Below are 15,384 nucleotides of genomic sequence, written 5' to 3'. Positions count from 1 at the left end.
TGGTCTGCTTGTCCTTTCAAGTGGGAATTTCCCATCTCTGGAGATCTGGATGTGGTTCAGGCTTCCATCTGTAGTCTTATGTATTGCAGAGGCTCTGCAGGAAGCCTCCTTCACTGGGCACGTTGTATGGGCTGCTTACTTTTTAAGGTCAGCAGTTCAGATCTACCAGCTGCTCCAAGGCAGAGAGATGAGATTTTCTGCTCCCATAAAGATTTACAGCCTTGGAAACTATACAGGGTTGCTGTGAGTCAGGTCTGACTCCACAGCATAAAATCACCACCAGCAATCCTTGTTAAAGGTTATAGCCTTTGATCTTCATCATTAAGTACTTCAAGTTCTCTTCACTTTCAGCAAGCTAGGGTGTGCCATTTTACATATTGAAGGTTGTTAGGAATCTTCTCCCAATTTTGATAACTGTCTTCTTTACAATATAGTACAGCTTCTTGGATTATCTGCTCAGTATAATGATTGAATTCTTATCAATGGAGAAAAGATTGAAGTTGTCAAGGACTTCATTCTTCTTGGATCAACTATCAACACTTGCGGAAGCAGCAGTCAGGAGATCAGATGACGTATTGCATTGGGCAAATCTGCTGCACAAGAACTTTTTAAAGTATTGAAGAGCAGAGATATCAGCTTGAGGACTAAGGTGCGCCTGACCCAAGCCATGGTATTTTCAATAACCTCATATGGATGCGAAAGCTGGACACTGAATAAGGAGGATCGTAGAAGAATTGATGCCTTTGAGTTGTGGTGTTGGAGGAGAATACTGAAAGTGCCATGGACTGCCAAAAGAACCAATAGATCTGTTTTGTAAGAGGTGCAGCCAGAGTGCTCCTTGAAGGCCAAGATGGCTAAACTTGGTTTCTCTTAGTTTGGACATATTGTCAGGAGGGAACAGTCGCTAGAGAAGGATGTCATGCTGGGTAATATGGAGGGTCAGAGAAAGAGAGGAAGACCCCCAACGAGATGGATTGGCCAGGTGGCATCATTGATGGCGTCAAGTGTGGCAGCGGTAGTGAGGTTGGCCAAGGGTCAGACATTGTTCCGTTCTGTGCATGGGCTCGCTATGAGTCGGTTCCGACTCGATGGCACCTGACAACAACAATAATGATTGAATAAGTATGGTGAAAGGATGCAATCGTGATACATAACTTCCTGATTTTAAACCACACAGTATTCCCTTCATGTGTTCCAGCAGCTGTCTTTTGATCCATGTACAGGTTCCACATGAGCATAATTAAGTGTTCTGTAATTCTCTTTCTGCTCAATGTTACCCATAATTTGTTATGATCCACACAATTGAATACTTTTACATAGTCAATAAAACACAAGTAAACATCTGTCTGATACTTTCGCTTTGGGGCAAGAACATCTGACACCAGCAATGACATACCTTGTTCCATGTCCTCTTCTGAATCTGACTTGAATTTCCGGCAGTTTCCTGTTAATGCATTGCTATAATTGTTTTTGAATTATCTTCAGCATACTTTTATTTGCATGTGATTTTAATGGTATTATTCAATAGTTTCTGCATTCTGTTGAATCACCTTTCTTTGGAACAGACACAAACATGGATCTCTTTTAGTTGGTTTTCCAAATTCCTTGGCATAGGTGAGTGAGCACTCCAGCATTGCATCATTTGTTGAAACATCTCAATTATTCCATAAATTCCTGGAGCTTTGTGTTTTGCCAATAAGCCTTCAGTGCAGTTTGGACTTCTTCCTTCAGTACCCTCTGTTCTTGATCATATGCTACCTCCTGAAATGGTTGAATGTTGAACAATTCTTTTTGGTATAGTGACTCTATTCCTTCCATCTTCTTTTGATACTTCATGCACCATTCAGTATTTTGTCCATAAAATCCTTTAATACTGCAACTCGAGGTTTGAATTTTTTTCATTGGTTCTCTTGGCTTAAATGCTGAATGCGTTGTTATGGTTTTCTAACTCCAGGTCTTTGCATATTTAATTATAATACTTTACAGTTTATTCTCAAGCCACACCCTTCAAAATCTTAAGTTCAGCTACTGTACATCACCATTTCTTTCATTTGCTCTAGCTATTCTGTATTCAGAAGTGAGTTTCAGAGTGTCGCCTGGTTTCTATTTTGGTCTTTGCTTTCTTTCTTGTCTTTTTAATGACCTTTTACTTTCTTTATATATGACGTCCTTGATATTTTCCTGCAGCTCCTTTAGTCTTTGGTCATTGGCATTCATTGTCAAATCTGTTCTTGGGATGGCTCTTAAATTCAGGTGGGATTTTCTCAAAGTTATATTTTTGTCTCTCGTGGATTTGTTTAAATTTTTTCAGCTTCAGTTTGATTTTGCATATGAGCAATTGATGGTTGATTCCGCAGTTGGCCCTTTTCCTTGCTCTGAGTTATGATATGGCTTTGCTATCATCTCTTTCCATAGATGTGGTCAGTGTGATTCTTGTTTATTCAGTGTGTTGAGGTCTGCATGCATAGCTACCATCTGTGTTGTTGCAAAAAGATATTTTCAGTGAATAAGTTGCTGGTCTTGTAAAATTCTGTCATACAATTTACAGTGTCATTGCTATCATTAAAGTCACATTTTCTAATAACTTATCCTTCTTTGGTTCCAATTTTTGCATTAAAGTTACCAGAAATTATCATCTTGATTGTATGTTTGATTGCATCAATACCTGATTATTCCGTCCTCAGATTATTTAATACACTTTTTGGATTTGACAATACTTCACTGGCCTCTTTTTTTTTTTTTTTTTTTTAACTTTTTATTGTGAGTTGAGTGAAGGTTTACAGACAGGATTATCAGTTTTATGTTCAGCAAATCATACACTTTTGTTTCATCTCAATTGAGTGCAATCTCTTCCATGTATCAGCAGTTACTACACTTCCTCCCTGTGGTTCCTCTTTCCATTCTACCCACCTTACTATCCTGTCTCTGTCTTAAAGAAGTATTGTACTGGCCTTCATTTTAGCATCCCTTGTTTCTTTTCTTCTCACTGGTAAATAATAAATGTTAGTATGCCCTTGGCAACAGACTTGAGGTGTACCTTTACTCATTCTCTAGATCAAGATTTCTTTTTCCCATTGGCTTTTTAGGTAAGATAATGTTTCTGTATATAGGACTCATTTATGGCAGGATATTAAACATTCCTTGTCCCATCCTATTGTATTTCATCGTCCTTGGGAAAACTAGCACACTGTACTATTTATCTCCAATACCCCCTTGAGGCACCACTGCCCAAAAGAATCTTGTCCAGTCCCAGGGGTTACAGATGTTCTATATTCACACAGTTTCCAAATTTATATCCTCAACTGCAGTCTCTTTCCTGAGCTTTAGACTCATTTCAACAGCTTCCTACTTATTATCTCTACTTGTCTGTTTACTAGACATCGTACCTTTAATATGCTTAAAATAGAACTGATTTCCCCTGAAACCTGTTCCCCCCTCTTTGAGTTCCATTAATAGCTTCACTGTTCACATAGTTGTTTGGGCCCAAAACCTAAACCTAGGGCCTTTCTTCTTTCTCCTCACATGCTACATCGCATTCATCAGTAAGCCCTGCCATCTATACCAAGAGAATCAATCCCCAGACTCCCATTTCTTACTTACTATTTTTACAGTTGTAGCATAGTGGTTACGAATTGGGCTATGAACTGCAAGGTCAGCAGTTCAAAACTACCAGCTGTGCCACGGGAGAAAGATGAGGTTTTCTGCTCCTGTAAAGATTTACAGCCTCGGGAACCCTGTACAGGGCCATTATGAGTTGGAACCGACTCGACGGCACTTAACAACAACAACCCTAGTCTAAGTCACCATCATTCTTGTAGTAGTAGTTGTCGTTATGTGCCATGCAGTCAGTTCTGACTCATAACAGCCCTGTACAGGGTTTCCAAGGCTATAAATCTTTACCGGAGCAGAATGCCTCATCTTTCTCCTGTGGAACCACTGGTAGTTTTAAACTGCTGACTTTGAGGTTTGCAGCCCGATTTGTAACCACTATGCTGCCAGAGCTCCTTAGGTGCTGTCAAGCCGCCTTATGTACAAAATCTGCTGTAATCTTGGTTGACTTGAATTTGTAGATTCAATTGGAAGAGAAATGATATCTTTATAATACCAAGTTTTTGTCATCTATGAACATGATAAAATCTCAACTTACTAAGGTAATGGTTTTAAAATATATTTTCTACTCTGTTACAGATCTTGTGCATCTCTTAAAAATTAATTTCTACAAATTGCATTATGCTTGATATCTTTTTAGACTCTTAATGGCAACTTCTAAGTGGAAGTGCTGTGCCTCAAGTCCTTTAACTTGTCTTTTTAAATTGCTGAGAAATGATACTGCCAACTCATTTCTTACATTGTTTTTATTTTAGTTCCTCAACTCTCATATTCTCTAGAATATAACTGTGGAGGCTCATGGATTTTGTAGCATGTTATTGAACATCAGCAAGTAATTCATAAAATGTTTGATTTGTTTAATTGTGTCCAGTTTTTGAAAGCTCAGTTTTGATTGATACTTCTGGTTTGCCCAATTTAGTAAGTATTGACAACTCAAAGTGACAGGAAATACCATTCAATCGAAAAATAATATATCATGTTAGGTTTATGAGCTTTAGTGAAGAAAACTAGCAGGAGTACTTTGGAAAGACAAACATTCCTTTTTTTTTTTTTAATTAATTTGTAAAATGAAAGGATTTAGAATTCCACAATTCTATGTCTGTGTGGTAGAAAGAATTTGTCACATAGTCTTTATTAGAAACATAATTGGAATAGGTGCTCACTTTGGGCAAAAAGATTTTCCATCTGTTAATGTGGACGATGAGCTGGGGTGCTAACTGTAAGATCAGCAGTTCAAATCTACCAGTCTCTCCTTGGGAGAAAGATGAGACTTTCTGCTCCCATAATTATTTACAGTCTCAGAAACCCTATGCAGGTTTGTTGTGAGTTGGAACCGACTCCACCTTATACCACCACCACGAACCAATGTGTATAACCTTATACAAGGTTGTTTTGAGTCAGAACCAACTCTGGCATACAATCATCACGAACCAGTGTATAATGGACTCCTGGTGTGGTGCTGTAGGATCAGCACTGGACTTCTAACCAAAAGGTCAGTGGTTCAAACTCACCAGCCACTCCTTGGAAACCGCTGAGTCAGAATTGACTCGATGGCATTTAACAACAATGTGTATATTATGTAATTTATAGTTGTATATGTTTAAAAGACACTTTGTTAAAATGCTAGTATAACGTTTACTCTTTTTAGTAAAGTTTTTATTTTTTCATTTTATAGAATTAACACTGAACCCTCCGGAAGGAATTGTGGCAGGTAATGCTAATTTCTTTATAATTTACTTCTGATTGCCAAAGTTAGCCTACAAAGTTAAATAAAAATTGTGGAATGTTTTCTTTCCCTGCAGGTCCCATGAATGAAGAGAATTTTTTTGAATGGGAGGCCTTGATCATGTAAGTTAATCACATGTCCTATTAGTTTTTAAGATTGTACTGGAAATTAGACCTTTGAGTCAACATTTAGCACTGTGAGTATGCTCAGCAGGACCAGTTAGAAAATAAGGCTAAGTGAGTCTCCTAGCTTTTAGCTCTTCTTTAGCCTGCTGATCTGAAAGAAAACAATATAAAAATTATTCAGAAGAAATGAAAATGTCACCTTGCAACCAATAAAAGCTTTGGTTGTAAGTATCATCTATCTGCAGAGTTTAAAATGATTTTTGAATATTGTGTGATATCTTAGAATTCATGAAAAACAGAAGCAATGAGATACACACACACATATGTTGTTGTTGTTGTTATGTGCCGTCGAGTTGGTTCCGACTCATAGCAACTCTGTACAGGGTTTCCGAGGCTGTAAATCTTTACGAGAGCAGAATGCCTCATCTTCCTCCCGTGGAACAGCTGGTAGTTTTGAACTGCTGACCTTGCAGTTCACAGCCCGACTCGTAACCACTACGCTACCAGAGCTCCTTATATATATTTGCGTCAAGAAATTGGCTCCCATGATTGTGGAGGGTGCCAAATCCAAAATCTATAGGTCAGGCAGCAGCTGGAGACTTCTTTATTGTATTCTAAGATCCATAGGTCAGATAATGGAAAAAGACGGCATAGTAAAGAGAAAGTTCTGTTAGAACATTCATTTGTAGTCTGGAGGCAGAGCACACTCCCCTTTCAAGTGATTGGTTAGATTACATTATATTATGGAAGGTGATTACATCATATTGCATTAGATTGTTTTATAGAATAGCAGTTAAGCTAATATTTGGCCAAACCACTGGAAACTGTAGCCTAGCTAAGTTGACATATAAGATTAACCATTACAAGTGGTTATATGGTGGGTTAGCCTCACATAGCCTGGGTGGCTTTGGCTTTGTGAAGTCTCTATGAGCTGAGGTTTGATGGTGAAGAAAAGATCCTTAAGGAAGTAGTTTCTGCTCTGGGTGTGTTAGTGCAGTATTGGCTCTGGCCTACATTTGGACCAGTGTTGCTTTTTCTTTCTTTCTTCTCCTTTGTTTCCCACTCCTATCTTCTTTGCTTTCATCTCCCTTTCTCTGTCCTCTGTGGGCTTGTAGGTCTTCTATAGTCCATAACATGAGACATAATTTATTTAGTTCTACTGGCAGGCTGAAAAGATGATCCCTTGCCCCATTCTATACGATCATAACAGGATTTCATGATGTCTCACAGTGGTGTAACTTGAAAGAGAAATGAGAAATAAATGGACCTCTAATAATAGATAGCAATAGCCCATTGTTTCTCTTCACTTACCTTAGAATGTGTAGTGTTTTGGGGCATTCTTAAACTAATAGTGTCTTCAGTGAAGTATGGTTAGGTAACAGTTAGAAAATTGAAATTTATTAATCAGTCTCTCAGTTTTTTCATCAGTAAAATGAAATGTTTCATCTAGTTTGAAAATTCTCATGTATTTTGTTGGACTGAGAAGTGCTCTGGTGGGGAGGGGAGTAGAAAGAGAACAAAAGACAGCATTGGAGAAGAAATGCTTCATTTGCTATGTAAAGTCAAATGGGAAGAGCAGAGGAGCAAGAACAGGGTTTACAGTGGATTATAATTGACCAAGGCAAATGAGGTAAATAGGAGGGAGAGAGAGAAGGGGAGATGTCATCCAGGATGGTGTGTGGGGGTTGGGACTTGGTCCCTCTTTTTCAGCTGCGTGGGAAAGCAAGTGTGAACTCTGATTTGAGGAAATCATTTTAAACATCTTCAAACATTCTAGCTTGCCTAATGTTTACATCATATTAGTTCTTAATGAAATATGTGTTAGTGTAAGAAATAAAATGTTGCTGTGTGTTATCTTTGGAAGTTAGATTAGTACATGAAAATTGATGTGAGAATAAGTATTTGTGATAAGCAACAGGTTTAGAAAAACCACCAGTAAACACCATCCAGATAAGTACAGGATGAATAACATTTGGGTAAATATTTTTCCAGGTAATTTGTCATACCCTGTTGCATGAGCCTATGATACACACATTCTTTCTGGAATGGGGATGTATTTACAATCTGTATTTGTTTCTAATGTGATATTGCATCTTGTGTCCCCCCCAAAAGTGGTTGTAGAATTGGTGGTGTGTTTCATAGTCACTGGTGTCCTTCATTTAGTGGATGCTGGCTGGCATTGCTCACCTGTGTCAGAACAGCTTTACTTATTTTCAAAGAACTGTGAGATCCTATTAGTAGGAGCGGATTTGTAACTTTTTATGTTTAAAAGATCATATACATTTTTTTTGATTTAACACAGACCCATAAACACTCACACACCACCAGGGCAGCAATCCCACAGTTAGGTAAACTGAATGCTGGCAGTTCTTTCTAAGTGCAGAGGTCTGTGGGTGTTATGCAAGGGTTTGCACCTCAGAGCTCTCTCGTATTTGTAAGAGCTTGGTGTACATACATTCACAGGAGAGGTATTTAGAAGTCCATTGAAGGAACAGTTTAGCCTTCCAGTAGTATTTTGTTTAAAAGTATCCATTGTTAAACATCTGTTAGCTGCTTTGTTAAAATGCCAATATAGCATTTACTCTGTTAACTATTACTAATTTTATATAAACAGCATAAAATTATACCAATATTTCCAAAACCTGTCTTAAAAAGTAATTAGAGCTATTTTTAGGTAGAGCACTTTTATGTTTGAGTAAGGCTTTTTGCGTGAGTATGGAATTCCCCTGTTTCAAGAACTGGTGAGTTTGTGGGTTTTGGTCATATTCCAGATCCTTTCACAAATAAGAGGCAGTTTACAAATGTACTTAAAACATCTATTAAGGAATTAACTGTCCTCCCATTGATTTGTCTCACCCTGCTATTTTGGCAGACTGCTGGCTGAGTTTTTCACTCTCTTAGTGATAGGTTTGTTTTTTTTTTTCTATCTCCTTTTAGTCTTTGATGGTTTCCAGGGTTTCCTTCATACCCTAGTATTTCTGAAAAGCATGATTGTGTAATTTTCTTAGATTGTAATGCTATCAGCCTTTGCAGTGATGCTTGCCTATAAGGCTTTCATTTCTTTGGGGCAGTGCAGTGAAGGAAACAGTTTTTTTTTCAGATAATCAAGCAACAAATACTGAGCGCCTGATATATCAGGACCCTATTTGGGGATGTAGGTGTGGTATGGGCAGCTCCACATCTTGCCTGGAAGGAATGGGGGTAAGGCATGAGGATGGGGAATGTGACAAGTTAATGAATAAGACAAGAATAAGGCCATAAAGTCATTGCAGCCTGCATCTCTAATTAAAAGTGAATTTTCACACAGTTCTTTCCAGTACCCCAGTCTAGTGTATGGAGCCAGAGATTAGTGCAGACTATTGGAAACTTATTGCAACTCTCTGCTGAGCTTACTGTAGTGGAGTGTGGATAGGGGGCCCAAAGAAAAGGGGCTGTAATTGCTGTGCAGACTCAGACTCCAGGGTAGGGGTTGCCCGAACAGCTAATGTGCTTTTGATGGCATGACTTTTGGTCTTGGGTCAGTCACTGCCCTCTGACCTTCATTTATGCAGATAAGAAATCCAGAGGCTCAACATTCTTTTTGACAAATAACTGTGGTCTCTCTAGCTCCTCAGCCCCTGTCTTTCAACTGCTGTGCTTCATGGCAGAGTTAGTGGGCATGCTCTGTTGCTGAAGCTCTTTTGTGGAAGGGAAAAAGCCATGGAGTGAAGGATAGCAGAGTTCCTATGGCTGGAAAAGGTGGGAAGGCTCTTGTAGTCCTGCTGTTCCTGCTTCTGCCCTGCCCCAGCATCCTTGAAGCATCTGGCTTAAATGCTATCATCTTTCTTGACCAGAAGGACCCTTTCCTTATCTAATGATTGGGGGCCCTTGACTGACTCCAACCCACTTGTTACTGATGAACCTTGGAGGCCTGGTGGTGAAGTGATTTTTTCCAAGTTTCTTTCGCTGGTTTCTAACAGCAAACTGTAGGATTCCCAGTGTGTTGCTTCTTGCCTGTCACATTGTGTGACTTATGTTTGGTGCAGACTTTGTGATCACAATGACCACCCTTTATATCAGGCTTTATAGTATACAGAACAGTATCCCACTGTCTGTTGCTAGTATTGTACCCTGTTAAAAAAAAACTAATATTAAAATACATTTATAACCTGTATTACGTATTCTGTGATCTAGTATTTAAAATCCTAGGAATTTTTTCAACAGAAATTTTGTAGGAACTTCATAGGAGGAAGTTTATTGTAGCATTCATTGAATAAAAAATTGGAAACATCATTGTCCCACTTAATTTGTGGAGTATCTGTACAGTGGAATGCCACGTGGCCCTAAAAAGATTTAGGTAAAACCTACTAACTGACATGGAAAGAGATTTACAATGTTTAAATAAAAACAAAACAAAAGAAAGCCAGTTGTCCTCAAGTCTCTTTAGATTGATGGCATCCCCATGTGTGTCAGAGTAGAACTGTGCTTCATAAGGTTTTCAATAGCTGATATTTCTGAAGTAGACTGCTAAGCTTTTATTCTGAGATGCCTGTGAGTGGGCTCCAACCTCCAACCTTTCGGTTAGCAGCTGAGCATATTAACTGTTTGTTCCACCCATGGACTCTATGTGGAACAGTAGGCTTAAGTCAGTAGTTTTCAACAGCACAAATTTGTTCCCTAAAGGACATTTGGCAATGTCTGGCACTTTGGGTGTTACAATTCAGGAGCTGCAAAACCTTCTCTAGTCACAGACAGTTCTTATCAGCAGAGAAACCTGCTTTACTTAGCATGATACATCATCCCCCAATGTACATTGGAAAACCAGCTTTTTGAGATTTATAGGCCATAAATGTTAATGTGTTTCTCATGTACACACACCAATGATTTCAGTGCATCTCTAGAGTTGTCACTACAGCCCAAGTTTAGAACATTGCCAGAAAGACCCTTCAGGGCCTTTGGCAGTCAGTCTTCATTTTCACCCTCAGTCCTGGCAACTACTAATATGTTTTTCTATACATTTGCCTCTTCTGGATATTTCATATAAATGGAATCATAAAGTATATAAAATCTTTCATGTCCGACTTTTTTACTTAGTATTATGTTATTGAGGTTGATCCATGCTCCAGGAGTGTTCTGTTGTGTGGATATTACCACATCTTGTTTGTCTGTTAATTAGTTGATGGACAATTGAATTGCTTCAACATTTTAGCTATTTCAAGCACAGCTGTGAATGCTTGCATACATGTTTTTGTGTGGATGTACACATTTTTTATTGTGGTGATGGTGGTTATGTTCTGTGGAATCGGTTCCGACTCATAACGACCCTGTACCCTGTACAGGGCTTCTGAGGCTGTAAATCTTTATGGGAGCAGAAAGCCTTCTCTTTCTCCTGTGGAACACTGGTAGTTTCGAACTGCTGACCTTGAGGTTAGCAGCCTGATTTGTAACCTCTACGCTACCAGAACTCCTCTTTTATTGTGGTAGAATATATATAAAAGACATTTACTGTTTTGGCATTTTTAAGTGTGCAATTCAGTGACAATAATTACATTCACCATGTTGTGTGCAACCATCACCGCTATTCATTTCCAAACATTTTTCATTCTTTAAACATAAATTGTATGCCCCTTAAGCAGTACCCTCTGTCCCTGGTAACCACTAATAAGCTTTTATCTCAAGGGATTTGCCTGGTCTTGACACTTCATATAAGTGGAATAATACTGCATTGTTCTTTTGTGTCAGATTTATTTTTTTCAGTATGTTTTCAGAGTTCATTCTTGTCATACTATGTAGCATAGCTTCATTTCTCTTTATGACTGAATAATATTCTATGTTTAATATTTGAATTAGAGTGTTGGCAAATAATATTGAATATATCATGGAGTGTCAGTAAAATAAATCTGTCTTGGAATAAGTATAGTCAGAATGTTCCTTTGAAGCTAGTATTGTGAGATTTTGTCTCATACTTTGGACATGTTGTCAAGAGGGACTAGTTCCAGGAGAGGGGCAAAAGAGCAAGCCCCTCAGTGAGCTGGATTGATACAGTGGCTGCAACAGTGGGCTCAGACAGCAAAGATTGTGAGGATGGCACACGACCGGGCAGTGTTTTGTTCTGTTGTACACAGTCTCTATGAGTTAGAACCAGCTGGATGGCACCTAGAACAGCAACAGCAGCATTTCCATTCTATTAGTATTTGAAGTCTCTGGGTGGTGCAAATGGTTAATGTGGTCATTGCTTATCTAAAGGTTGGAGGTTTGAATCCATCTAGAGGGGTGTCAGAAGAAAGGTCTGTGTTCTACTGAAAAATTATCCTTGAAGACCCCATGGAGAATAACTCTATTCTGACACACATGGGCCGTCATGAAAATAATAAAGTGTAGAACCTGTATTTGCTACTAACATGCTTTTCCACATGAGAATGAAGGTGTCTCTCCTTTTCCTCCCTCCCTCTTTCTTAGCGTTGGTTCTTTTTATTAGAATTACTTCGGCACTTGGAACAAAGCAGAAGAAAAATCAATGGGTGCCGAGTCCTACAGTGTCTGATTTAATTTCACTGAGATAGGGCCCTGCTGTGGCAAAAAGTACAAAGTTGAGTGAGACCACTGCCCACTATACTGGAGGCCAAAAGACCAAGTACCTGAAGGTACTTTCCCCTGAATCACAACTTCTTGTAATCTGTATTCCCATTCCTACTGTATGGTATCAGGATCCTGTGAGCAGGAACCTGCCTCATCCATTTTTGTTGACTTCCCTATTGAGCCTGGCATGGAGACTTCATGTCCAAGTGTTCCTTCAGTTCTTGTTTGGGACTAAAAGGACATTGATGGATTCAAGTCAAGGCTGAGTGCACAGCATGGTATGTTACGTCCTCTGAAGCTCCTTGGTGGGGGTCAGGGACCTATGGAGGTGACACTGTGCTGGCACAATGGCACCACTGTATGCTAGTTGCTTGGAGAGCGGATCATTGCAAGAAGATTTTTCTGGACTTCTGATTGAAGAAATAAGACATGCCTGTGCTTGACCCAGGCCCTAATTTAGTGGGTGCTCTGTATACCAAGGTGGGGGATGCCTCCTCAAAAGGGGGAGTGTGGTATGGATGGAGCCCAGTGGGCTTTTCTCACCTGGGCAGCAGGTTCCATGATTTGGGGGAAATAATTGTCCCATAAAGGAGCTCTGGTAACGTAGTGATTACGAATTGGGCTGAGTACCTTAAGGTCAGCAGTTCAAAACTACCAGCTGCTCCGTGGGAGAAAGATGAGCTGTTCTGCTCCCTTAAAGATTTACAGCCTTGGAAACCCTGTACAGGGTCGCTATGGGTCGGAACCGACTCCACGACACTTAATAACAACAATAATTGCCCCTTAATGATTCAGTTCAGGTTTTGCTGCTGTTAAGTGTTGTTGAGTATATTCTGACTCATAGCAACCCTGTATAGAGTTTTCAAGGAACAATTGGTGGGCTTGAACTGCCAACCTTGTGGTTTGTAGTCCAGTGCTTATCCTACACCATCACAGGTTTAAGTATTAATTAACAGACTGACCATCTCTATTTTTTAAAGCTTTGTAACATGAATTGTTGTTTGAAGCATCTTGTCCACATGTTGTGACAAACTTGACAATAACAGAACAGTGGCAACAGTAGTGGGCAGGTGGTTTAAGTGACCCAAGCCACACGTGCATATTAGCACACTTGGACCTTTCTGCTTCTGTCACTGTACAGGTACATCATCTTTTTTTGTGGTTTAGATACATAAATGAAAAGTGAAGGAGAACCATTTTTCACGTTTCAGACTCACATTGGCCATGTACATGGCTATTATTAAGAGTGTGAGATGCAGCCCCACTTCTAGGAATGATTGGCTGAGGGAGGCAAAAACTGGCAAGTGGTCCTCTGAGGAGCCAGCTTTACTACGTTAGGTGGTCAGCCTTAGTCCCTAAGTGTTGCCCTCTTAGTATTTGCTCTCTCGGATTTCATTCCCCTAAAGGACAGTCCCACCACTCGTCTGTCAGTTGTCGTACTGTGGTGGCTTATATGTTACTGTGATGCTGGAATAGTTTAAACATCAGCTGGGTCACCGAGGTATCAGCTGAGGTTCCAGACTAAGACTAGGAAGGAGAGGCAGACTACTTCTGATTGTGTGTAGCCACTGAAAACCTCATGAAAAGCTGTATAGAAATGGTCAGCTATATTACCAGAAGATGAAACCATTATGAGTAGCACAAGAATCTTGTCAGATATAGTACAGGAAGATGAACCCCACAGATTGGAAGGCACTCAGAATATGACGGGGGAAGAGCTGCCTTCTTAAAATAGAGTTGGCTATAATAATACGAATGAATTAAAGATCTCAGGACCTTCATTCTCTGATGGGCACAACTCAAAATGGTGAGACACAACCCTGCAAACATACATTAATAATCAGTACATGGAATGTATGAAATATGAATCTTGGAAAATTAGAAGTTGTCAAAATGAAATGGAACGCATAAAACTTGATAATCTAGGCATTAATGAGCTGAAATGGACTGATATTGGCCATTTTGAATCAGACAACCGTATGGTTTACTATGCCAGGAATGACAAATTGAAGAGGAATGTTATCACATTCGTCAACAAAAAGAACATTTCAAGATCTTTCTTGAAGTACAGTGCTGTCTGTGATGGATAATATCCTTATGACTACAAGGAAGACCAATTAATATAATTTTTACTCAAATTTATGCACTAGCCACTAAAGCCAGTGTTGATGAAATTGAAGAAGTCTACAAACTTCTTCAGTCTTAAATTGATCAAACATGCAATCAAGACATATTGATAATTACTGGTGATTGGAATGCAAAGGCTAGAAATGGGAAGGATCAATAGTTGGAATATATGGCCTTGGTTATAGAAATGATGCTAGAGGTTGCATGATAGAATTTTGCAAAACCATTGATTTCTTCATTGCAAATACCTTTTTAATTAAAGTTTTTTATTGTGAATTGAAGGATATTTTGCGTGGGTGAACATCAGCTTTACATTTATCCCATCATATTTCATTTCATTGCAATGATTACAGTCCCCTCGCAAATATCTTTTTAAACAACATAAAAAACAACTATATACATGGACTTTACCAGAAAGAATACAGAAATATCAAATTGACTACATCTGTGGGAAAAGATGGTGGAAAAACTCTTTATTATCAGCCAAAACAAGTTGAGGGGCGGACTGTGGAACAGACCATCAATTTCTGATATGCAAATTCAGGCTGAAGCTGAAGAAAATTAAAACGAGTCCAAGAGAGCCAAAATATGACCTAGAACCTATTCCATCTGAATTTAGAGACCGTCCCAAGAACAGAGTTGATGAACTAGACACTAATGACCAAAGACCAGAAAAGTTGTGGGATGACATCAAGAACATCATACAGGAAGAAAACAAAAGGTCATTAAGAAGACAAGAAAGAAGGAAAAGACCAAAATGGATGTCAGAAGATACTCTGAAACTTGCTTTCCAACACAGAGATGCTAAAGCAAATGGAAAAAATAAGAAAGTAAAAAGAGTTCAGTAGAAAAATTTCAAAGGGCAGCTCTAAAAGACAAAGTCATGTATTATAATGAAATGTGTAAAGACCTGGAGTTAGAAAATCAAAACAGAAGAACACGCTCAGCATTTCTTAAGCTGAGAGAACTGAAGAAAAAATTCAAGGCTCAACTTGCAGTATTGAAGGATTTTATGAGTGAAATATTGAATGATACAGAAAGCATCAAAAGAAGATGAATTCACAGAGTCACTGTACCAAAAAGAAATGGTCGATTTTCCACCATTTCAAGAGGTAGCATATGGGGGGAGGAGACAATGCCAACTAGGATTGCACAGGCCTGATGTTCTGATAAGTTGTTGTTGTTGTCAGGTGCCATCGAGTCAGAACCTACTCATAGCGACCCCATGCACAGCAGAAC

General features: G+C 39.1%; 1 protein-coding gene and 1 pseudogene across 1 annotated transcript in view; both read left to right on the top strand.

Annotated features, from left to right (window-relative positions):
- Positions 1-4,809: 4,809 nt before the first annotated feature.
- The window catches only part of LOC102820502 (ubiquitin-conjugating enzyme E2 G2-like), a 28,436-nt gene continuing 17,861 nt past the window's right edge, over positions 4,810-15,384 (top strand). Inside the window, exons 1-3 of the mRNA XM_006876558.1 lie at positions 4,810-4,819; positions 5,285-5,320; positions 5,412-5,457. Of these exons, the coding sequence (XP_006876620.1) occupies positions 4,810-4,819; positions 5,285-5,320; positions 5,412-5,457 (92 nt within the window). The remainder of the gene's footprint in view (positions 4,820-5,284; positions 5,321-5,411; positions 5,458-15,384) is intronic.
- Positions 13,243-15,384, top strand: part of LOC102820113 — a 5,609-nt pseudogene continuing 3,467 nt past the window's right edge.

This window comes from Chrysochloris asiatica, unplaced genomic scaffold (assembly GCF_000296735.1).
Source record: "Chrysochloris asiatica unplaced genomic scaffold, ChrAsi1.0 scaffold00391, whole genome shotgun sequence".
In the NCBI taxonomy this organism is placed as follows: domain Eukaryota; kingdom Metazoa; phylum Chordata; class Mammalia; order Afrosoricida; family Chrysochloridae; genus Chrysochloris; species Chrysochloris asiatica.
Note: the sequence above shows the minus strand (reverse complement) of the source record. Positions and strands in the feature narration are given on the sequence as shown.